Source organism: Rhinolophus ferrumequinum, chromosome 22 (genome assembly GCF_004115265.2).
Source record: "Rhinolophus ferrumequinum isolate MPI-CBG mRhiFer1 chromosome 22, mRhiFer1_v1.p, whole genome shotgun sequence".
NCBI lineage: Eukaryota > Metazoa > Chordata > Mammalia > Chiroptera > Rhinolophidae > Rhinolophus > Rhinolophus ferrumequinum.
The window spans coordinates 10,652,596-10,671,453 of NC_046305.1; the positions used below are offsets into that span (position 1 = coordinate 10,652,596).

The window sequence follows — 18,858 nt, forward strand, 5'->3', positions numbered from 1 at the left end:
TATTATGTCAGATCATATGCTAAGTGTTTTCACACACATTTTTCAAATTTGTAATATTTGCTCCCTTACAATAAATCTAGGAGTCTGCACAGGAGCGACCCACTTTCCAGGTACGGAGAATAGGTTTGAAGAGATTAACCTCAGAGTGGTAGTTACCACTTATGAAGTGTAATTATGTGTCAGGCACCGGTGCCCAGGGTTTTATGGCTGATGTCATTTGACGATGACCACAATCTGACGAGGCAGCTCTCTCAGAGGAACAGTGAGTTAGAAAGGAGCTAGGGCCAGTGCAAGGTCCAGCAGCTGCTGGGAACGTAGCCGGGATCAAACCCAAGTTCAGCTGAGACTACAGCCCCGACAGTAGCTCAGTGGAGCCTTTGGAACTGCTGTGCTCAGGAACGTAGGGAAGGATTTGGTCCATGGCTGCACCCGTTCCTGACGGGAACAGCATCCCTGAGCGGGTGTGCTGAAGTAGCTGAGGAGGAGACACTCCAGGGTGGCTGGCACTGGAGTGCCTGGATCCTCCGGCCCTTTCTACCTGGAGATATTCTACTCATGTTAGTATCTTTTCCGTACAGAGTCTGTTCCCCCACACTTATAAATTTCTACTCCAGACCAGGCCTGAGCAAATCTACTACGACAGTGTCCCTTGGGCACTCCAGGGCAAATCCCTTCCTGCAAACCCTGCCCACCTCCTCTCTCCACTGCCCAGCAAACAGCACTGTCATTTCTTCGGCTTCTCAAGGCCCAATACTCCATCATGTCTAACTCTTCCCTCTTTTGCAAAGCCATACTCCCCCCACCACCAATGCCATTAGATCATTTTTCATTTTGTGCCCAGACTTCTTCTCTTGCCTCCATTGTCTCCATCCTTACCTGTGCTTATCATCTCACACCTGGACTATGGCAATATCCATCCACCCAGGTTCCCTGCCTCAACCTCCTCCACTCTCACCTATCCTCCACACTGTTCTAGAGGGACCCATCACAAAGCAGAGTGGGCAAGAGCCACGTTCTTTAAAAGCCTTCAATGACTCCAGCTGAATGTGTTAGGTCCACGTCCTTCAGTCAAGGTCATGTACTTTCTCCTGACCTTCGGTTGTTTCCTAAACAGACCACACACCTGCACCATAAGCTCATTCTCATAAACTATCTACTGCTCTCTGGCTAGACCATTATCGTTGATGTCTCTGCGACTTTGCACGTATTATTTCCTGCTCCACAGGACGCCATTTTGTCACCTTGTCAGACTGGTATACACCTGGTCGTCAAGTCTCAGCTCAAACAACATCTTCCTATAAACACTTCCCTGAATCCTTTAAGAACCGATTCTCACTCTTCCCTTGCTATTCCTGTCGCCCTCGGCGCACCCTGCGGTCACAGCTCTTATCACACAGCATTGTCACTGTTTACCTGTTTACGGACCTTTGCCACTGCTCGCATGTGATTTCAGTACCTTGCTCCCCATCTACTCGTCTCTCTACTGCTTCTGCATCATCAACCCATCCTCCAGCCTCGCTACCCGGCTTCACCATTTCCAGTGGGTCCCTACGACCTACAGAACCAAACGCAAACAGTGACATGGCACATGCATGGTCCTTTGGTAGCTAGACGGTTTCCCATCCGTATTATCCCCGTGTGCCTATTATATTTACGTCTCGGAATACAGCTGCCATATGGAACCACTTGTACTTGCTTGAAAATACTATGTTCTTTTGTGCCTCCAAGGCTTTTTAGACGCTATTTTCCTCTCCTGGAATGCCCTTACCCTAGGTTTTCCTTTTTCAATGAATTCTTTTTGTTGTATATAACCCAAGTCTAATGCTGTTCTCCTTTTTGGCCTCCTATTGCTGCCCGGTAGAATTAACTGTTCTCTCTTCTGAGTACATATTTTACTTTATTTATATTATTCAATTAAGCCTTATCATGGTGCCTTGTTTTCCTGTTTCTCCCACCTATCACAAAGCCTGAGCCATGGCAGGTGAGTTACAAAATTTACTGCTGGCCTGATTGATGTATCCAGTTCGATTCAACAAACACAAGCATCTATTATACAAGCAAAATCTTCCACTTTGGAAAAATAAATTAGATATGCCCATCCCTAAGAAGCTTACAGTCTAGTTAACAGCAATAAACAGTTGATGTACTAGGAGAGCCGGGTACTTAAGAGAAACAGTTTTATGCTGCAAAGAAACTCATTCTGATTCATTGCTACGAAATTTTCTTAAACAGGCTTTTATTCAAGCAGAACACACCCTGCTTTGGTGCGGCCTGGACTGGATGGGCCTGGGTTGACTATTTGCTGTATATGAATATGTAACAAAGAGCAGAGGATCCACGTTTTCACCTCGGGGATGCTGGGGCATCAGACATTAAGTGGCCCAGAGCCCCGCCGATCTCTTTGCTGACAGCAGCAAAGCCTACAGAAGCTGGAATTGAGGAATTAAAAGGGGTCCTTGCAATTTCTGGGAAGAATGTCCTTAGTATGAAAGGAACTGAAGTGGAGGTAGTAAAGGGCCAACATGTCGGTGTCTTTTGTGGGGCATTGCTTGATTATTGGTTGGGGAAAACGCTAGTGACTATAACACAAGGTGATGCCACTCAAATGTCCTCCAACGTAACTCAAGGGGCCTCTGTCCAAAAATCTTTAAGATGGAGTGCTGTAGAAACCTGACACTACATCGTGTCAGGTTGTAGTGAAAACCCTACTGGGATTTCATAGTGCTTTGCCAATCACCGAAAAAGCACATTTTAATATAATTTAATCCTGATAGTAGCCCTATGTGTGAAATATTGTTAACCCATTTCATATGTGAGGAAACTGAGGCTCAGAGAAGTTGCTGTACTTGTCCAATACCACACAGCACATAAATGGTGAAGCTGATTGGTGCTGGAAACCAGGTCTCCCTCAGTGATAATGGTGATACCAGCAAGGCATAAGAAGTGGCAGCCACAATTGCAGTGGTTGTACCTGAAGCCACTGAACAACAAGGTGGAGTGGCACAGACGGTGGCTGCATGGAGAGACAACTCTATCAGCGCCAAGCAAAATGAATGAACTAACCTGGACCGAGCCAGGAGAAAGGAAGGAACTTGGAGGCTTGGGCTCCGCTGTTTCTACTGGGAGGGGATTAAAGATCAGATACCCTTACCCACACTTCTCAGGCTATAGATTATTCCTCAGTTACCCTGCCCCCCAATCCCTGCCTCTCCCAACCCCAAGGCCAGTGTTGACAGCTAGGCAAGGGTACATATCCTGTCCATTTTTTCACATGTAACATACTGTATCAACTTTATTTCCTGTGTCTAAAGAGCAAAATATGACCCCTGAGGCTTCCAGAAGGAATCGAGAGTCTTCTGACCAAGAAATAGCCTTTCAAACAACTTGGAAACCTGTTTGAGAGTGCCATTATCTGGGAGAGATGATTCTCTGAAACGTCTCACTCTAAGCTCTTCTTTCTTCCTTAGGAGGGAACACCAACTGTGGTCCCAGAATCCTTCCCACAGAAACTGGCTTTGGTCCACAGAGCCCTCAGCCTGACCGGCACCTGTGCAGCCCTCTCCCCAGAGCTCCGTTCACCCCCGCTCTGCCCCTCCATCCTTCCTACCTCTACTGCGCCTCCGGCTCCGCGAGGGGTCTGTGTAGAAGGTAAGCTGGGGGTCATTTTCTGCCTCTGTGCCAGAATCCCCTTCGGGGTTCAGGAAGGCGGAGCCAGCTGTAATGAACAGAAGAAAAGCAAAGATCTTGAGTTTTGATCTGTATGACACCAACTCACTGGGCAAGTTCAAGGGAAAATCAATAAAAATGAGAGCAGGTTGGCTGACAGTCGGGGAGGAGTAGCGACAGGGATTGGAGCTCCCTGGTTGTACACAGATTTGTCGGAGAAGAGGACCATCATCTGACAGCAATCACGAGAGCCCTACCTCCACCCAGCTCATGTCCCTGCTGAGGAGAGCCGTTCCTGACAGCTGCCGGCCAGAGAGGCTATTCGTGGATGGTGGTTGGAAGAGGAAGAGAAACTTTCCTCGTTATAAGTCATGATACTGGTTGATATGAGACTGGAATTGTATCTTAAGGGGCATATGTTTATGTCTTAATATCTATAGGATATTATGTTCCTGGTGTGTTTTTTTTTGTTGTTGTTGTTGTTGTTTTTTGTTTCCTTGCTTCTCGAATTAACACATAATTCAATGTGAAAAAGAGAGAAAAAATAAAGAAAATACATAAAAATGTGTAAAGGGAACAATGCTGACGTCCTCTAAATCCTTGAAGTCAGAGGAAAACGGTTAACATTTGATGTATATACTGTCCCTCTTTGTCTGATACAAAAACAGATCAACGTTTTTTAATCCCCCTTACAAATGGCATTGTGGGGCACCTTCCATTTTACAACCTCATGTTTTCCATTTAATAGCTGGGCGGGCAACTTTCCATACTCACAATTATAGATCCATATTATCATCCTAAATGGCTGCCTGCTGAGCCACGAGATAGTGGACACATGTGCAAGTCGTTAAACCGTTCCCTACTGATGGACACTCAAGCCAGTTCCGATTTTTCTCTCTTTTAAACAGTGCGACGAACAGCCTTTTAAACACATCTTTGCCCATTTGTCCCATTATTGCCTAAGGAGAAATCCTTGCTGATGAAATTCCTTAGTCACGAGGTCTGTTGTATAGTTAAGTTTTTAGGTGACACTCAGCATGCCTCCAGAAAGCTTGTGCCAAAACACACATGCACGGAGATCGAGGCCCAACCCCCGTCCTCCATTAATAGGAAGGAATCCACCCGCACGCCCTAACGTCAGAAAATGGGCACCTCTGGCTTTGTTGTTGATACGCTTCCTCTGGCTGCTGGAGGTGTGCGACAGCAGAGTAGCTTGCTGGTGGTTGGAGTCCACAGGGCTGGTGGCGATGATGTTATCTTTGTACTTGTTCATCAGGGACAGCTTGGCATTGTCACTCCCTGGATAAGAAAAAGTCAAGGCAAAACGTTGGAGAGAAAAGGTCAGAAGAAAGCGAGAGCAAGGAAATCTGCATGAACCCAATAAACGGAGTTTCACAGAATTAACAGAGGGGACCTTTAAGGGGAAAGCCGGGCAGAGACTGAAACACTTGGGTTCCTGGGGGGCCACAAGGTTATGAGAGGTGTGACGTGAGAATGATGACAACTGAAAATCCAGTTCAACTAATTCTGCATTGATAGGGTCACCCCGTGTGGCCCTTTGGCTGGTTACAGAATGAAGAGTGCTTTCGATTGGTCAGCATGGAGTTTTAGAAGAATTTGAATTGGAGTGCGTTCGGGCAGAACATGTCCTCCTTCTTTCCCCATCGTCTGCACTAGTCCCTATCGCCGGGCATCCAGCTAGTTCACATACTTGTACTATCTGCCGGCTCCCCGAATGCATCTGAGTTTGTAACCCCTGAGAGTCATATGGCTACTTTGAGAGCTTAGCACTAGGCCAGGTGCTACGGGGGACATGAAATATTGATCCCCCATTCTCAAGGAGTCCCCAGATTTTAATCTTAGTAGGAAGTGGCCACTCATATAGGCTCTCTTCCAGGTAACAAGCAGCATGGAGACCTCTAGGATGTGATTCCCTCTTTTCAAGCCCCACTGAAAGTCCATAGCAATATTCAGTATCCAAATGGCTTCTTCAAAGATATTTGAGCAGTTCTTTGAAGGACCATTGTCTTGGGGTATTATCTTTGGGGAGCTGGTGGTTTATAGATGGGGAGGGCAGGGAGAGAGAGAGAGAGAGAGAGAGAGAGAGAGAGAGAGAGAGAGAGAGAAAGTGGGCTACTGTTAAAGAAAAGTACAGTTTGTTGTACATTTTGTTGACCCTGGTCTTGTTCAGCCGGCCAGGTCCAAGTTCCTTCCACCCAGTGTCTCACAGATACACAAGGTGTATGAGGTAAGACAGCCTGATTGCATTTTTTATTTTCATTGAAGAAGCGCATCCCTTGCAAAGACCAGAGGCATGAGCAAGAAAACACAGCTAACGCCCTGCCCCAGGTCAGTCTCCAGAGTCATAGAGAAGAACAGACACTTCTATCCCCTCCATTTCAATGGAAAATTAAATTGCCTAAGCAAGCGTAGTATATACAAAAATGTCATACACACATGTTGATCTTTCTTGCTATCTTATTTCCCTAAGGATGGCTCACTATATACAAAAAAGGCTCTCTCTAACCCACTCTTGTGTTGAATGCAAAAGTAGCTTTGCTTCCAATGCAAAGTGGGAATGGAGAGGGACATAATTGACACTCATTCTGCTAATTTCCTATGTTAGAAAACAGCTCCCATCATCTTAGGAGAAAGCTAACGCTTCTTGCCCACCTGGGAAAGGGCAGTGGCACATCCCATTCTGTAGGACGGCGCCAGCCATAGATTTAGCCAACGGCTATTCCCTCCCTACTCCCCACTCCCTGCAGCGAGGAACAAATGGCCCACCTGGTGTGAGGTCCATCCCTGCCTTCTCATTGCAGCCCTGCAGGGAGTCCAGGGTGCGCGTGACCTGGCTGGCAAAGTCCTCCCCTCCGTTCATGCACTCCCTCTGTAGGTGGTGGCGCAGGTCAGTGATGTCATACTCGTAGCCATCCAGGATGGGTGTCTCCCGGATGCTCAGGGTGCCGCTCGAGTTGTGGCCCTGCACGCGGGCATTGCGCAGACTTTCTCGCCCGTGCCCGCCAATCAGTACAGAAGGAATGTAGTGAATCTCATTGGCTGCCTCAGCGCTGGCACTCTTCTGGGGCTGGGGGACCCGGCGGCGCTTGCACCAGCGGCGGCGAGTGTACAGGATCATCACCAGGCACAAGATGGACAGCAGCAGAGCAATCATGCCGCCCTGGGGAGAGAGGACAGCAGATGGACGCAGGGAGAAGGTGAGCTCGTCCCACAGACGGGCCTCGGCCCTCTGTGACCACCATCATTTTCATTCATTCATTCAGGTGCAGGAAGCACTTATAACAAGCATCACTCAGCAGTAAAGGGGTGTTCTGTGCTTAAGATGAAAGAAAAATGGAACTGGGGTGACCAGTGCATCATTTCAAGTGATCTACAGTTGCTTCTGGCTTAGCAAACAATTTAAAGAAGAAAGAAGTTCGTGTGTGTGTGTGTGTGTGTGTGTGTGTGTATTATTTCAGTTGCAAAAATAAGAGAGAGCATTTGTTAAGGCAAACCAACTCCACGTAAAGCTACTTTCAGGCCAATTTTTACCAGCAAGATGGCATCCGGTTTCTTCCTTTCTCATATGTTAAAATCAATCATGTATAGATTCTAGCTCTGGCTCCACCAGTGATCAGGAAGTTCTCTAAATTAGAAATCTCAGGCTCCTCATCTGCATGACGGAGAAGAGAGCACTTACCCCACAGGGTGGTGGTCAGGACTAAGTTAAGTAACTATGCAAAATGTCCAACAGAGTGTATCACATGGAATCGAGACTGTCCTCAGCTTAGCCTTAAATATCTCTATCAAAGTTACTGCCCCAGCAAGGGAAAAACATGGACCAATCTAGAGAAGTCTACATCCATCAGGAATTTACAACCACGTGTGTAGAGGAATCTCACCATGTGACATGACTTGTGGGTCACCACTGCTTTAGGAGACAGCTTTGTCCCACCTACACTGTCCTGAGTGATGCCTCCGTTCTTGCTACATCTCTAGGGAGGAGATGGAGACCTATGTCCTGGACTCAGGCTGGCAGGGGAGTTTTCTTCTGAACCTTCTCGTGCTCCAAGACCACTCTCTGAAGCCATTACTTAAAAACCGGGACACCACTCAGTTTGTCAGAGGTGAGGAGGTAGTGCTCAGTGGGACAGCCACTCGAGACAGGGTTGGGAGAGAAGGCCTTGCAACCCTATTGCTAACTGCACAGCGCTCAGCGGACATAAATCTCCCGTGCGCAACCTGTATTCACTCCCTTTATTTTGGTCAATATCCCTCCAAACCTATTTCATTAGGTGAGGGTGTGCCAAATGGTTCTTCTTTCACCTGTGGACTTCAATCACTGCCACTCTAGCATATAAGCTAGAGATGAAAACCCCCCCTATTAATTCCCAGAGGCCACCCACACAAGGCTGGGTCAAGATTATTTCTGTCAACTCATTAAAGGGGACTTTTACCAGTCTCATAGTAATTACGTCTTGGATTTATAAAGTTCCTCTCTCTGTAAATCTTCCCATTTATCTTTCCTCTCCCACCGTCACCACGTGCAAAGGAGCACACACGTGCACGCACATCCACACACACCCACAGACGTTGCCACTTGCAAACAGGCAGCACAGAGGAGCTGACACAAGAAGCAACAGAGTCAGATGCCAAGTGACAGGTCATGTCCGGTGGCTTGTTGGAGACATACACTGGCCTCCAGGTTTTCAAATGACTTCTTGTGTCGGTGGAGCTCTTTCTCCTGTGAAACCTCTCATGCACGTACAGAGAAAATGTAAATAGGAAGCTGCTCAGGTCACCGCCAGAGCGGTAGTCTGGAGAACCAAGTTCTCGGGTCCTGGCGCACTGCCGCCTCCCCTGCCATCCATCGTCCGTCTGGCAACCCTATGGACAGGCACACACAGCCCCTGGGACGCCTCGACGGGGCCACAGCCGGGCCCTCCACCAGTTGGCTGAGAGTGAATGCTTGAGTCCAACCCAACAGTTTTCGGCAGACCCCGTATCTCAGAGTCAGACGCACTCTCCTTTCCTTCACCCCCAATTTAAACTGCAACAATAGGCCATTAAGCCACACGGAAAGAATAACTCCCCGAGTGAGAAAAGTTGCCAGACACTGAATTAGGCTACGGAGAGGTAATTTTATTCCCTAAAGAGCTGGACGAGTAGCATAAACATCCGTCTCTGAGGAATGGTTTAAACGCCATCCTTCTTGCTTACACAGAGGTTTTCCGGCGCGTCTTCCACCCTTCCTCCCTAATTCTCCTTTCAGATGCTTATCACAGGGTTATGATAAGGACCGGGCCATAGGTTCTCTCTCCCTGTGACGCAGGCATGAAATGAGAACTGATGGGTTTTTACTACGTAGCTATCAGACATGTGTTCTGCTAGCTCTACCCTTTGATCTCTAAGAGGTAGAGTTAAACTATTTTACTATTTTATATTTTCCCCATTTTGAAAAGGCTAAGGCTAAGGTGCAGTGACAAAACAAAACAAAACAAACACTTGCCCAGGTTGCACAGCATGTGAATAGGACTGAAATGGGACCAAATGACACCCACTGCAGAGCCTACATTGTTAACCACTAGGCTACAGTCGCCCCGAATGAGCTTTGCTTCTCGCTGGAGACATACACACCCTGGTACTTATGTCACCAATCGGAAGAGGACAAAGGAGAAGAGTGGGATGGTTCCACCTAGATCCACCCTCACTTCTCGTAAGAAACAGAGAAACTGCGTAAAGCACACATCCAGCTGACAGTGGGTGAAAAGAGCCCTGTCATAAACAAAGGACCTGTTACTAAGCACCCACTGTGTCCCAACCCAAGATGAATTGGTAGTGGAAAGACAACAACACTCACATTGCAAGGTGTCTGTGCCAAACTCAGACTGAGCATCTCACTTGAGCTACATGCCTGGAGGATACCATTAGGGCCTCCATTTAGTTGAGTTTCAACAAAGAAATGTATGTTCTCATTCAACTGGGAGACGCATTGAAAATCTCTAGACTCGGCCCTTCCTTTTCTGATGAAGAAACAAGGCCCAGAGAAACCCAGATCCTCCTTCACTGCTCTTTTTCACGGCACCATTGTGTTCAGTTAACCTAAAGTTCCCTGTACCACGTGTGGGCCTAGATGCTCATTAGGAATATTTTACGTCTAGTTTTTAGAAAACATTAATGACTTATCGGGAGCCAGAACACAAATTTCCGTTGGGCTGAGTACCTCCAATTTCGTGTTCGCGGAGCAATTCCTCTGCTTAGAGTCAATGACTCTTGAGGACCTCAACATCTTCATAATCAGTTACCAGAAATGAGTTCCAGACATCACAGGAACCTTAGCGCAGGCCTATGGAAAAAGAGTCTCAGCTATGCAAGCTGTGGGATACTTTCCCACTACTATAACCCAAGCTGGCGGCAGGTGTCACACACTTTGAGATAACTTAGCAATTGTGGACTATTATGTAAATAATAGCACACGTGTTCTATGATATTACTATGATATAATTTCATACTATTTTATAATAATAATTTATAAAATCTCTACACACAAATTCTTCTGAACTGCTTACCTGCCCTATCCAGCAAAAAGATCATAGGTAGGAAAAAAAATTATATATGTATATATATATATATATATATATATATACACACACACATATAATTTTTATATATGTATATATAAAAATTTTATATATGTATAAAAATATATATACATATATATAATTTTTTATATATATGTATATATGTATATATATGTATATACATATATAATTTTTTTTCCTACCTATGATCTTTCTATATGTGTATATATATGTAGCCTCCATGATACTAGGAAAAGGCTTGGCTGTAGCCACCTTGATAACTCCTTCTACAGTGGAAAGTTGGCAATCTAGTATTCATGTCGGATTACTTTTACAGTCCTGTGATAAACTCTAGTTCTTTGATATTACCATTATTTTCAACCTCTCTACTTCCACAGAGGAGTTTAAGCCATTGCAATGAAAAACACAGATGCTGTAAAATTTCCTTTCAAATCATCTAATGAAACAAGGAGGTGGCGTGGAACAGAAAGAAACCCTGCGCCAAGAGCTGTAGCTAGGAGTTTCCCAGGAACCGAGTAGAAAAGAGAAAGACAAGCTGCATGTATCTTCTTGTCTCACAGAAGGAAGTCTGTTGGAAGGAACAAACGTGCTCCATGCATTCAACCCAAACACACTTCCACCTGGAGTGTGTGCACTGAACACACTCACAAGCATGATGGCAATGACATCATTACACAGGGTTTCCAGAAAACATGTAAAAGTTCTTCACACACACGCACTCCTGGCTGTGAGTCTGTGTAATACACGATACTTTGAGTTTCTGAGTTAACTGTGTTCAGAGTGTATTCTTCATGTATGTGTCTTTGTCTCAGCTTTTAAAACAAAACAAACCAAAAAATTAAGAAACACCTGGACCCAAAAGAACAAGTTGGAAACTTTGAACATTAACAAACAAACAAACAAACAAACGCTGACTATAAGATATGGGATTGTGTTGCTCTTTGTTCATTTTTTCATGAGTTGTCTGACTATTCTATTGATTTTCCTCAACACTGTTAATATTTTGTAACTAGAAGTGCATTTGGGGCATATGAAAACTCCACGTCTACCAACAAGTTGCTTATAAAACAACAACAACAAAAAACGGCATTTAAAAACATGTTTTTCTTCAAAAATCAATAAATCGTTTCTACTGGCTTTAATAGAGATCAAACAGATGAAATCAGCTTTTATTTTATGACACTGACATTTTTAGCGCTTACCTGAGAGAGTACGTATGAGGTTTGTCAGATACTTTGCAGATCTGGGAATCGTTATGTAACAATGTTTTCTATAACATTGACGGTGAATGCCCAGGGAGAGAATGTTCTTGGCAGATCTCCCTTTTATGCTCGTCCCAGTCATGCAGGCCAACCACAAGGCAGTCTCATTATCTGACCTGTGTATCGGTCCTGGCACATCCCTCCTCTAACTCCTACTTGTCCTTCAAAGACAGTGCAGTGACATAACCTCAGCCAATATTTCCCTAGTCTCCCTGAACCGCCCATAGAGGCCTCCACATAATTCTAACCACAAGGACTTTCACCTTTGACTTGCCTGTCAATCTCATCTGCTAGATTATAGACTTCATGAGAGCATGGGCCACTAAGCTCCAGGGTCAGTACAGTGCCTGGCATGAAGCAGGTGTTCGATAATTGTAGGAGGGAGGGAGGGCGGGCGGGCAACTCTGAGTATATTTCAATATGGACATCTTCTATGTGCTCGCGAGCAAAGCTTACATAAGTCAGCTGCTTATGTGACTCATTCATTCGATTCATAACTCAATTATTCAACAAATATCTACTCACTTCAGCAAGACTTTTTTTCTAGTGGTCACTGTTATGTGGATATCGCGGCGAATAACACAGGTATAGCTCCTGATCTCATGGAGTTTACATTCTAGTTAGAGGCAATAATCTGTACAATTCATTTTGAAAGGCACATGCACGCACAAAATGAAGATAATAACAGATCACAAGGGCTGGAAAAAGGGCTGGAAATCGTTGCTCTTCTTTTTCTAACAGAAGAAACCGTGATAGGTAAAGAGATTATGGACTAGAGGTGGTTCCCTAGGTAACACCTCAGGGTCAAGTGGAATCCTTCCTTTACCCCCAGTCAGTCACATGACGAGTACATCTCAGAATAAACAATCTGTATCTATCAGTGTTACCGATGTTTAGAACATCACCTGGATTCTGTGAACCCTTGGCAAAGAAATGGAAAATCTGAGATTATGTTTCCAGCTACCATCTGTCGAGGGACTACAGCCAATAAATCAGCTCACATTTCAAAGCTTAGTTTCACCCTAGGAGGAACCTGAAGAGTGAATCTGAAACATAATTAATTATCCCTCAAGGCAACTGGACATACTGAATTCCAATTATATTCCTAAGGGAATTAAATGGTCACCCAAAAAATAAGATTCAAATGGACAAGTTCGGTGGCCCATGTCTCCTGGTTTTTCCCCAGGAGCAATGCCTGCAGGTCTAGGAGGGTGTGGGGCAAAGGTCCTCTGTCAAACATGAATGTGACCCCTCACATCTGTCTGTGGCTTTCAAAGGAGACAGACCAAGAGGAGAAAAAAGGTGCAAGCTCATACGGCCTTGGGGGTCACACTCTAATCTACATCCAAAAGTGCCAGAGCTCGGGAATGGGTGGCTTTTCAAGGTCGTATATGATCCTGTGTTTCTATGAGCCCACTGGACAACGAGACTTAAATTATTAACAACATGAAGGTCACCAATAAAATATCAGGACTAACCAGCAGAACGGCCTAACCTTTTGAACCTACCCCCAGGCCTTCATCTAACAAATGAGTTGATTTAAAAAAATTTTTACAAAATGCATTGACTCTTTCAACTTGCAAGTGTCCTGATGGTAACGCTGGTCTCTGTCAAACTGGAAATAGCTCTAGACTGGTAAACTAATGGTAGAGAAAATGTCTGTGAGCTCTTCCTGCCCAGTAAAGCCAGAAGCGATAGACCAAAAATATGATGGAACCGACCCTTCAGAGGTCGGCCAACGGAGCCCCTGAGAAGCCGACCCACCCCCTTCCCAAAAGGAACAAGAAGGCGTTTTAAATCACATGACATCATTGAAATTGTACTAACAAGTTCTTGACCTTGAGGATCCCTTTACTGCCAGAAGCCGTCACCTAAACTAGAAGAGAAAGTCCCTTGGTTTGCTCTTCCGGCAGATTCTGTCTTCTGTGGTGGCTGGTGAATAGAAATCCATTATCCTGGGCCCATCTCCTTCCCAAATGGAAGATGAGAGAAACACTTTAAACATATTAAGTAGTGAGTTCAATTTATAAATTATTAGGAACAATACTTTCCCTTGGGGGTTATCTGAAGTCTTTAATCATGTAGAAATGCTTTCCAGTTGCCATGGGCCACCACGTTAATTAAGAGGCCTCAATATGTCCCCTGGGGCTTCTGATGTGAATTGCACATCCCACTGGCAGGGGACAGACCTTATTATATTCATTATTTTATTTAATCCTCCCCCAAAATATAAGCAGTAACCTCTCACTGGGGCATGGTGCTACTTTAGCCTGCTGCCATGAGATGCTTCAAAAGCCCTTCCCCACTGTTCTAGGTCCATGTATCCAAACCTTAGGGAAGGAACAGGATGTGCCCCCCGTATCCTCTCTCACTAAAATGCCATTTGTTGGGTAAAGATAGGGACCAGGCAACCTTCCATAAGCAAAAGACTAACTCTAACACTAAGAGCCTTCCAGGTTCGGCAGGTTGACATTTGAGAGCCCTTCCAACCCAAAGAGGATAAGAGCACGACGTTCTTCTCAGGAGGAAAGTCCACTTTAAAGCTTTGCTTCCCCGCCCCTCTCCCCCTTGTGTCTAAAAGTTTTGATTCTGTTAGGTTTGATCATCATCTTACGTCTTTAATCTGGGAAGTTTGTCTTCAATGTCTTCATAAGGCTTCACGAGTTTCATCTAATGACGGCCTGAGGCCCTCCAGGGGAAGTAACTGGCGGCCAGCGTGCTGGAGTCAGCCTGGGCTATTTCAAGTTGCTCTCGTTCGGATTCTTTTTATAGAGCTGCTTTTTTGGTACTTGGGCTTTTTCTTGCCTCAGAACCTTCGCTGTTCTGTCCCAGAGCAAAAGGAAAGGAGTGTGTTGGTTCGTCAGGTGCTCAGAGTTGTTTCATCCTGAGCAGCTTCGGGACCTGTTGTTTGATGTGACCTGTCATTGAACGAGAATGCTAAGGTCGAGTAGAGCTGGGTGAAGCAGGGTGAGGCTGTGGGCTGGCTTTTCTAAGTTCAAAGCAACCCCAATAGATCCCCTAACTCCAAAGAGTGGCCTAGGCCTCTGCAGGGTGGGAGAGCAGTGAAGAATCAGGACAAAGCTGAGGTCTTCCCATCCTTCTAAAGGTAGACATACCAATTTTCTGAACGATGATGCTGCCTAGTCAGACATTATAACAGAACGCCAATGTTGTGTTGAGAGGCTGGCCCCACAGCTCACCCACGTGTGTGGGTATATGTGGCCATGCACGTGCATGCACGTGTGACAGGCAGGCTCAGAGACAAAAGGGTCCACACAGAGGCAAAGGCACTCCAGGCCGCTGTCTCAGCAAAGCCAGGAGCAGAGCTGCGTGAGACAGGCCCCCTCCATGGCTATGTGCACCAGCCCTTCAGATCTTCACAAGCCAAGCATGAAGCCAATAAATAACTATCTCCAGCTGGATGATGCTCCGTGCCTATTCTTGGCCACGTTCCTTTCTTCCTTTCCTCTTTGTTTTGACGCAGTCGGTGATACTGATAAAATACAATAATAATAATAACCTGCTGCGTTGGGACCCGACGTTAGGGAATTACTGACCAAGAAGCAGAAGAGGCAGCTGGCACGGTGTATGCTCATGACCATTAGACTTTCAGCCTCTTGCTCTTAACGTAAAAGAGTTGGTAAACCCCTCTTCCTCTCATCTCCTCCAAAGTCAGGCAGTCCGGCACCAGGGGAAGAGAGCGGGTTTCAGAGACCCGATCGCTGTGTGGGCAGCAGCTGGGCTGCACAAATGAAAATCAACATTCAAAGCTGGTCACTGGACACACTTCATACAAGGCACCTGTGGGGATTCCAACGCCACGTGGGGACTCAAGGACTTCAGATGAAAACAGTTGGGAAGAAAAGGGAAGAGAGATTCAAAATGTCAAGATTTCCTGGAATTTGGTACATATTCATCAATAGCCCTCTCTGAATCAGTGGAGATTGAAAAGGGGTGTTTCCTTTCCAGCTAAAAACTGAGATGGGCCCTTACTGGCTGCACTATTCAGTGATGAATCCTAGTCCGGTGACAGGTAGAAGGCCCTTCACCTAGGGTGAGGGACTTGATCATATTCTAGCCCCACACAGAGAGGTGGCAACTTAATCGGCATGACTGCCATGAGGTCTAGTGTGCCAGGGTCTAGTCACGGGTTCCGGAGCCCTGCCCGCTTCTCTTTCACAGCGGGATCTCCAATGGCACAGGTCCTGGATGAGGAAAGTGACAAGGCTACATAGCTGATGGTCAGTTTTCTGAATGTCTTCAAGGCTACAAACCACTGTGAAAGCCTTTCTCAGCTTCCTGTAGCAATCCCATTACTTGTGCTTCGTTCCTTCCCGGAATTGCTGCATTAGTTTGTTATTCTGTGCACACACTGCCTTATTCTTATATATCACACAATGGAGAGGGGATCATAATAACCGCCATTTGTGAAGCACTAACCATGTGCCAAAAATAGAGCATAGTGAATTACATTCATTATTTTATCTAATCCTACCCAAAAATATAAGCAGTAGAAATAATTATTTCCATTTTTAGATGGGGAAACAGAAGATCAGAGGGATTAAATAACTTGCCCAAGTTTATGGGGTAGTATGAGGCCAAACCCAGATCAACCACTGATCTCCACGATGTTGCTCCACGATTTTGCTGAGTAGAACAGGGCCCACCCTCGTACCCTGGGCCCCAATTACAACTTTCCATAGTCTCTAAACTAACGACTGGATGGCCTTGCTCCTACACCTATCTCTTGGGGTTATGCAAAGGAGGATTCCCAAATGTCTACACCCAGACCTGTCTACACTGCCTGCCCAACATGCACCCAATGCTCACTTAATCTTGATCACTGGATTGACCAATGGCATAATTTCAAGCAATAATTTAAATTGTGCCACGGTGGCTCTACTTGTCAGACGCTCACTTTGATCCAGGCAGGGAAAAACCTATGGAGATCTCTGTTCTTGGGTAGATGTTTTCTAAGTGAAATCCATCAGGGTCTACAGGTAACGGATGCTCAAGCGTTTCTTTGAGAGAGTAGCCTGCCACGCGTGCACACAGGCTCCAGCCTGTTTGCTGTCTGTAAGCCCTCGTTCCGGGCTCAGAGACCTAAGAGGAACAGCAGACATTTTCCACAATATCACAACACACGTTGAAGACAGACCAGGGAGAAAATCTTGAACACTTTCAGGGAAACTAGGAGCAGCATTGCAGACAAGTCACCCAAAAGTCGGCTGGCCAATAGATTTAGAGAAGGTAAGAGAAACCCTAGGGGTCATGTTTTTAATTCGAGGGCCCACCGGACAACACTGGTCATACTCAATGCAAGTCATTGAATGCTGGTCAAACCAGAGGTTAGGAAAACTCTTCTACGTTGCGTTCTGCTCCTCTAACTTGTAACTGATTTGACCCACAACCCGGAGAACAATGGGTGTCCACGGTCATATCTCTTATAACACTCCCGCTGTGACTCATTCTGGGCATCTAAGTAAGAAGCACATTAGAGCTAAAGAATTGTAGAAAAAGGAAAAAGAAACGCATGACGGAATTAAGAACCAGCAGAGATGACGTACAAACACAATTAGCACATCACACACCAAAATCCCTTCCAAGACCCTCCCGCCTTGCCAGCAAACTTTTTCTGGCATCAAGGAGGGGAGGGAGAGGGAAGATGGACGGTTAAAACAGTCTCCTCTCGGGCCATGCACTAAGTGCTGTGGCTCTTCTTTGTCCTTCTTAAAAACTTATCATAATTCCATTTTTTTCTCTGGACCTAATAAAGCACAAAATCTGGAGAAGAGGTCTGGTTTCTGAAGGCAGTCCCTGAGTGAGACACTGACGGTCTTAGCACAGGCTTCGTTACTCCACCAGCTCCAACATCAGCAGCATATTGTCTTCAGCTAATTACAGTTTTGCTGGCAAAGCCATTGTACAAGTCTTCAAATCCTTCCCATCATTAATTAAACAAAAACCTGCCCGGCCTCCTCCCCCCCTGGCATCCCACCCACCCCTCTTCACATGCTGTCAGCTTTGTTCTTCTGGTTTTCTAGGATCTCTCTTGTACCCGGCTTTAGAGCGGGGGTTAGGGGGGAGGATGATGAGGTGAGTAGAGACCGTGTCACCTGTAAGCTTGATTTGTTCCCTAGCGGACCATGGCTCCCTTTGCTTCTGGCCAGGTGCTAGTCACATATGCCAGGACCTTGGGCACAGGTCCAGTGCTCACCAGCAAAGATGGTCCAGAGCAAAGGGAAGCTGTAAGCTGGGCCTCACCAGCTCTGCCCCACCCTCTGTGGAAAATGACAAAAGGCCCAATTCTGGTATTATTTGAATTTACTCATCAGCAGAGTGAATCCATAGGTCAGTCTGATCGGGCCAGAGACACGTACATGATACAAAGACAGTCAGGGGTTCTTGGTTCCAAGGCAACTGATGAGGCAGACATCACCTGCCCGGCCACGGCTTAATTCTGTACCTGGGGCAGGCATGTGTTCATGACCCCATGGGGGCCATTCCCAGCCAAGCTGCAAAGCATGATGACCTAATTCAGATCATAGTGTCCTGGGGGTTCCTTTTTCTACTTTTTAATAGTGTTGACTTCTTTTTCCTGTTCTTGACATTCGGTTCTATTGTAAGGGAGAGAAGGGGAGAGAGAGAGAAAAGAGGGAGTTGGGAGGAGGATGGGGAAGGGCGGAGAGGGAGAGAGAGCTGGCAGAGGGGAATAGGGCTTGTGGATGCCTGTTCCTCAGCCTGTGCACCCCTTCCCCGGCGTGTCTTGCCCCACCCTCCCTCTCCCTAAGTCCTTCCGATCCTGTAAGCCCCAGCATACTTCCCTCTCTTTCCTGGAACCTATTTTGATTACTCCAATCCTCAGACATGTCACTCTCTCTCAACTCCTAAAGCATATGGGGACATTTCTTAATTACTCTTTAATCCCTAATTCTGCTGTTCCCCATATCATAGCTCTGACGAGACTTGCCGGTGGAGACCAGGTCTTAAAAATTTGCTGCAGCCCCAGCCTTAGCAGAGGGCCCAACCCAGGCTGGCCTCCACAAACAACGCACCGCTTGATTAATTACAGGGAGGCACACTCAGCTGGCTTGGCAAGGCTGCTACAGCACAAATCGCATGATGTTTACACTGTCTGTCAGTTGCGACTTGAGGCCTCCATCTGGAAGGCCATCTTTGCTCCTCTCAGCTGGCTCCTTGGCTGCAGTGCCCTCCCAGAAAGAAGTCTGCGGACAGTGGGGTGTCAGCCTCCTCACCCGCGAGGACATTCAAATGGTAGATACATGCTACAGATCATCCAGAGGATATTAGCCATGCTCTCAGAAACG

At 46.1% G+C, this 18,858-nt stretch overlaps 1 protein-coding gene across 2 annotated transcripts in view; it reads right to left on the minus strand.

Moving 5' to 3' along the window:
- The window catches only part of ASTN1 (astrotactin 1), a 291,505-nt gene that overhangs the window by 151,397 nt on the left and 121,250 nt on the right, over positions 1-18,858 (minus strand). For both annotated transcript variants that reach the window (XM_033093100.1, XM_033093101.1), the window contains exons 3-5: positions 6,454-6,847; positions 4,819-4,965; positions 3,608-3,715 (exon numbers count right to left, since the gene is read on the minus strand). In XM_033093100.1, the coding sequence (XP_032948991.1) occupies positions 3,608-3,715; positions 4,819-4,965; positions 6,454-6,847 (649 nt within the window). The remainder of the gene's footprint in view (positions 1-3,607; positions 3,716-4,818; positions 4,966-6,453; positions 6,848-18,858) is intronic.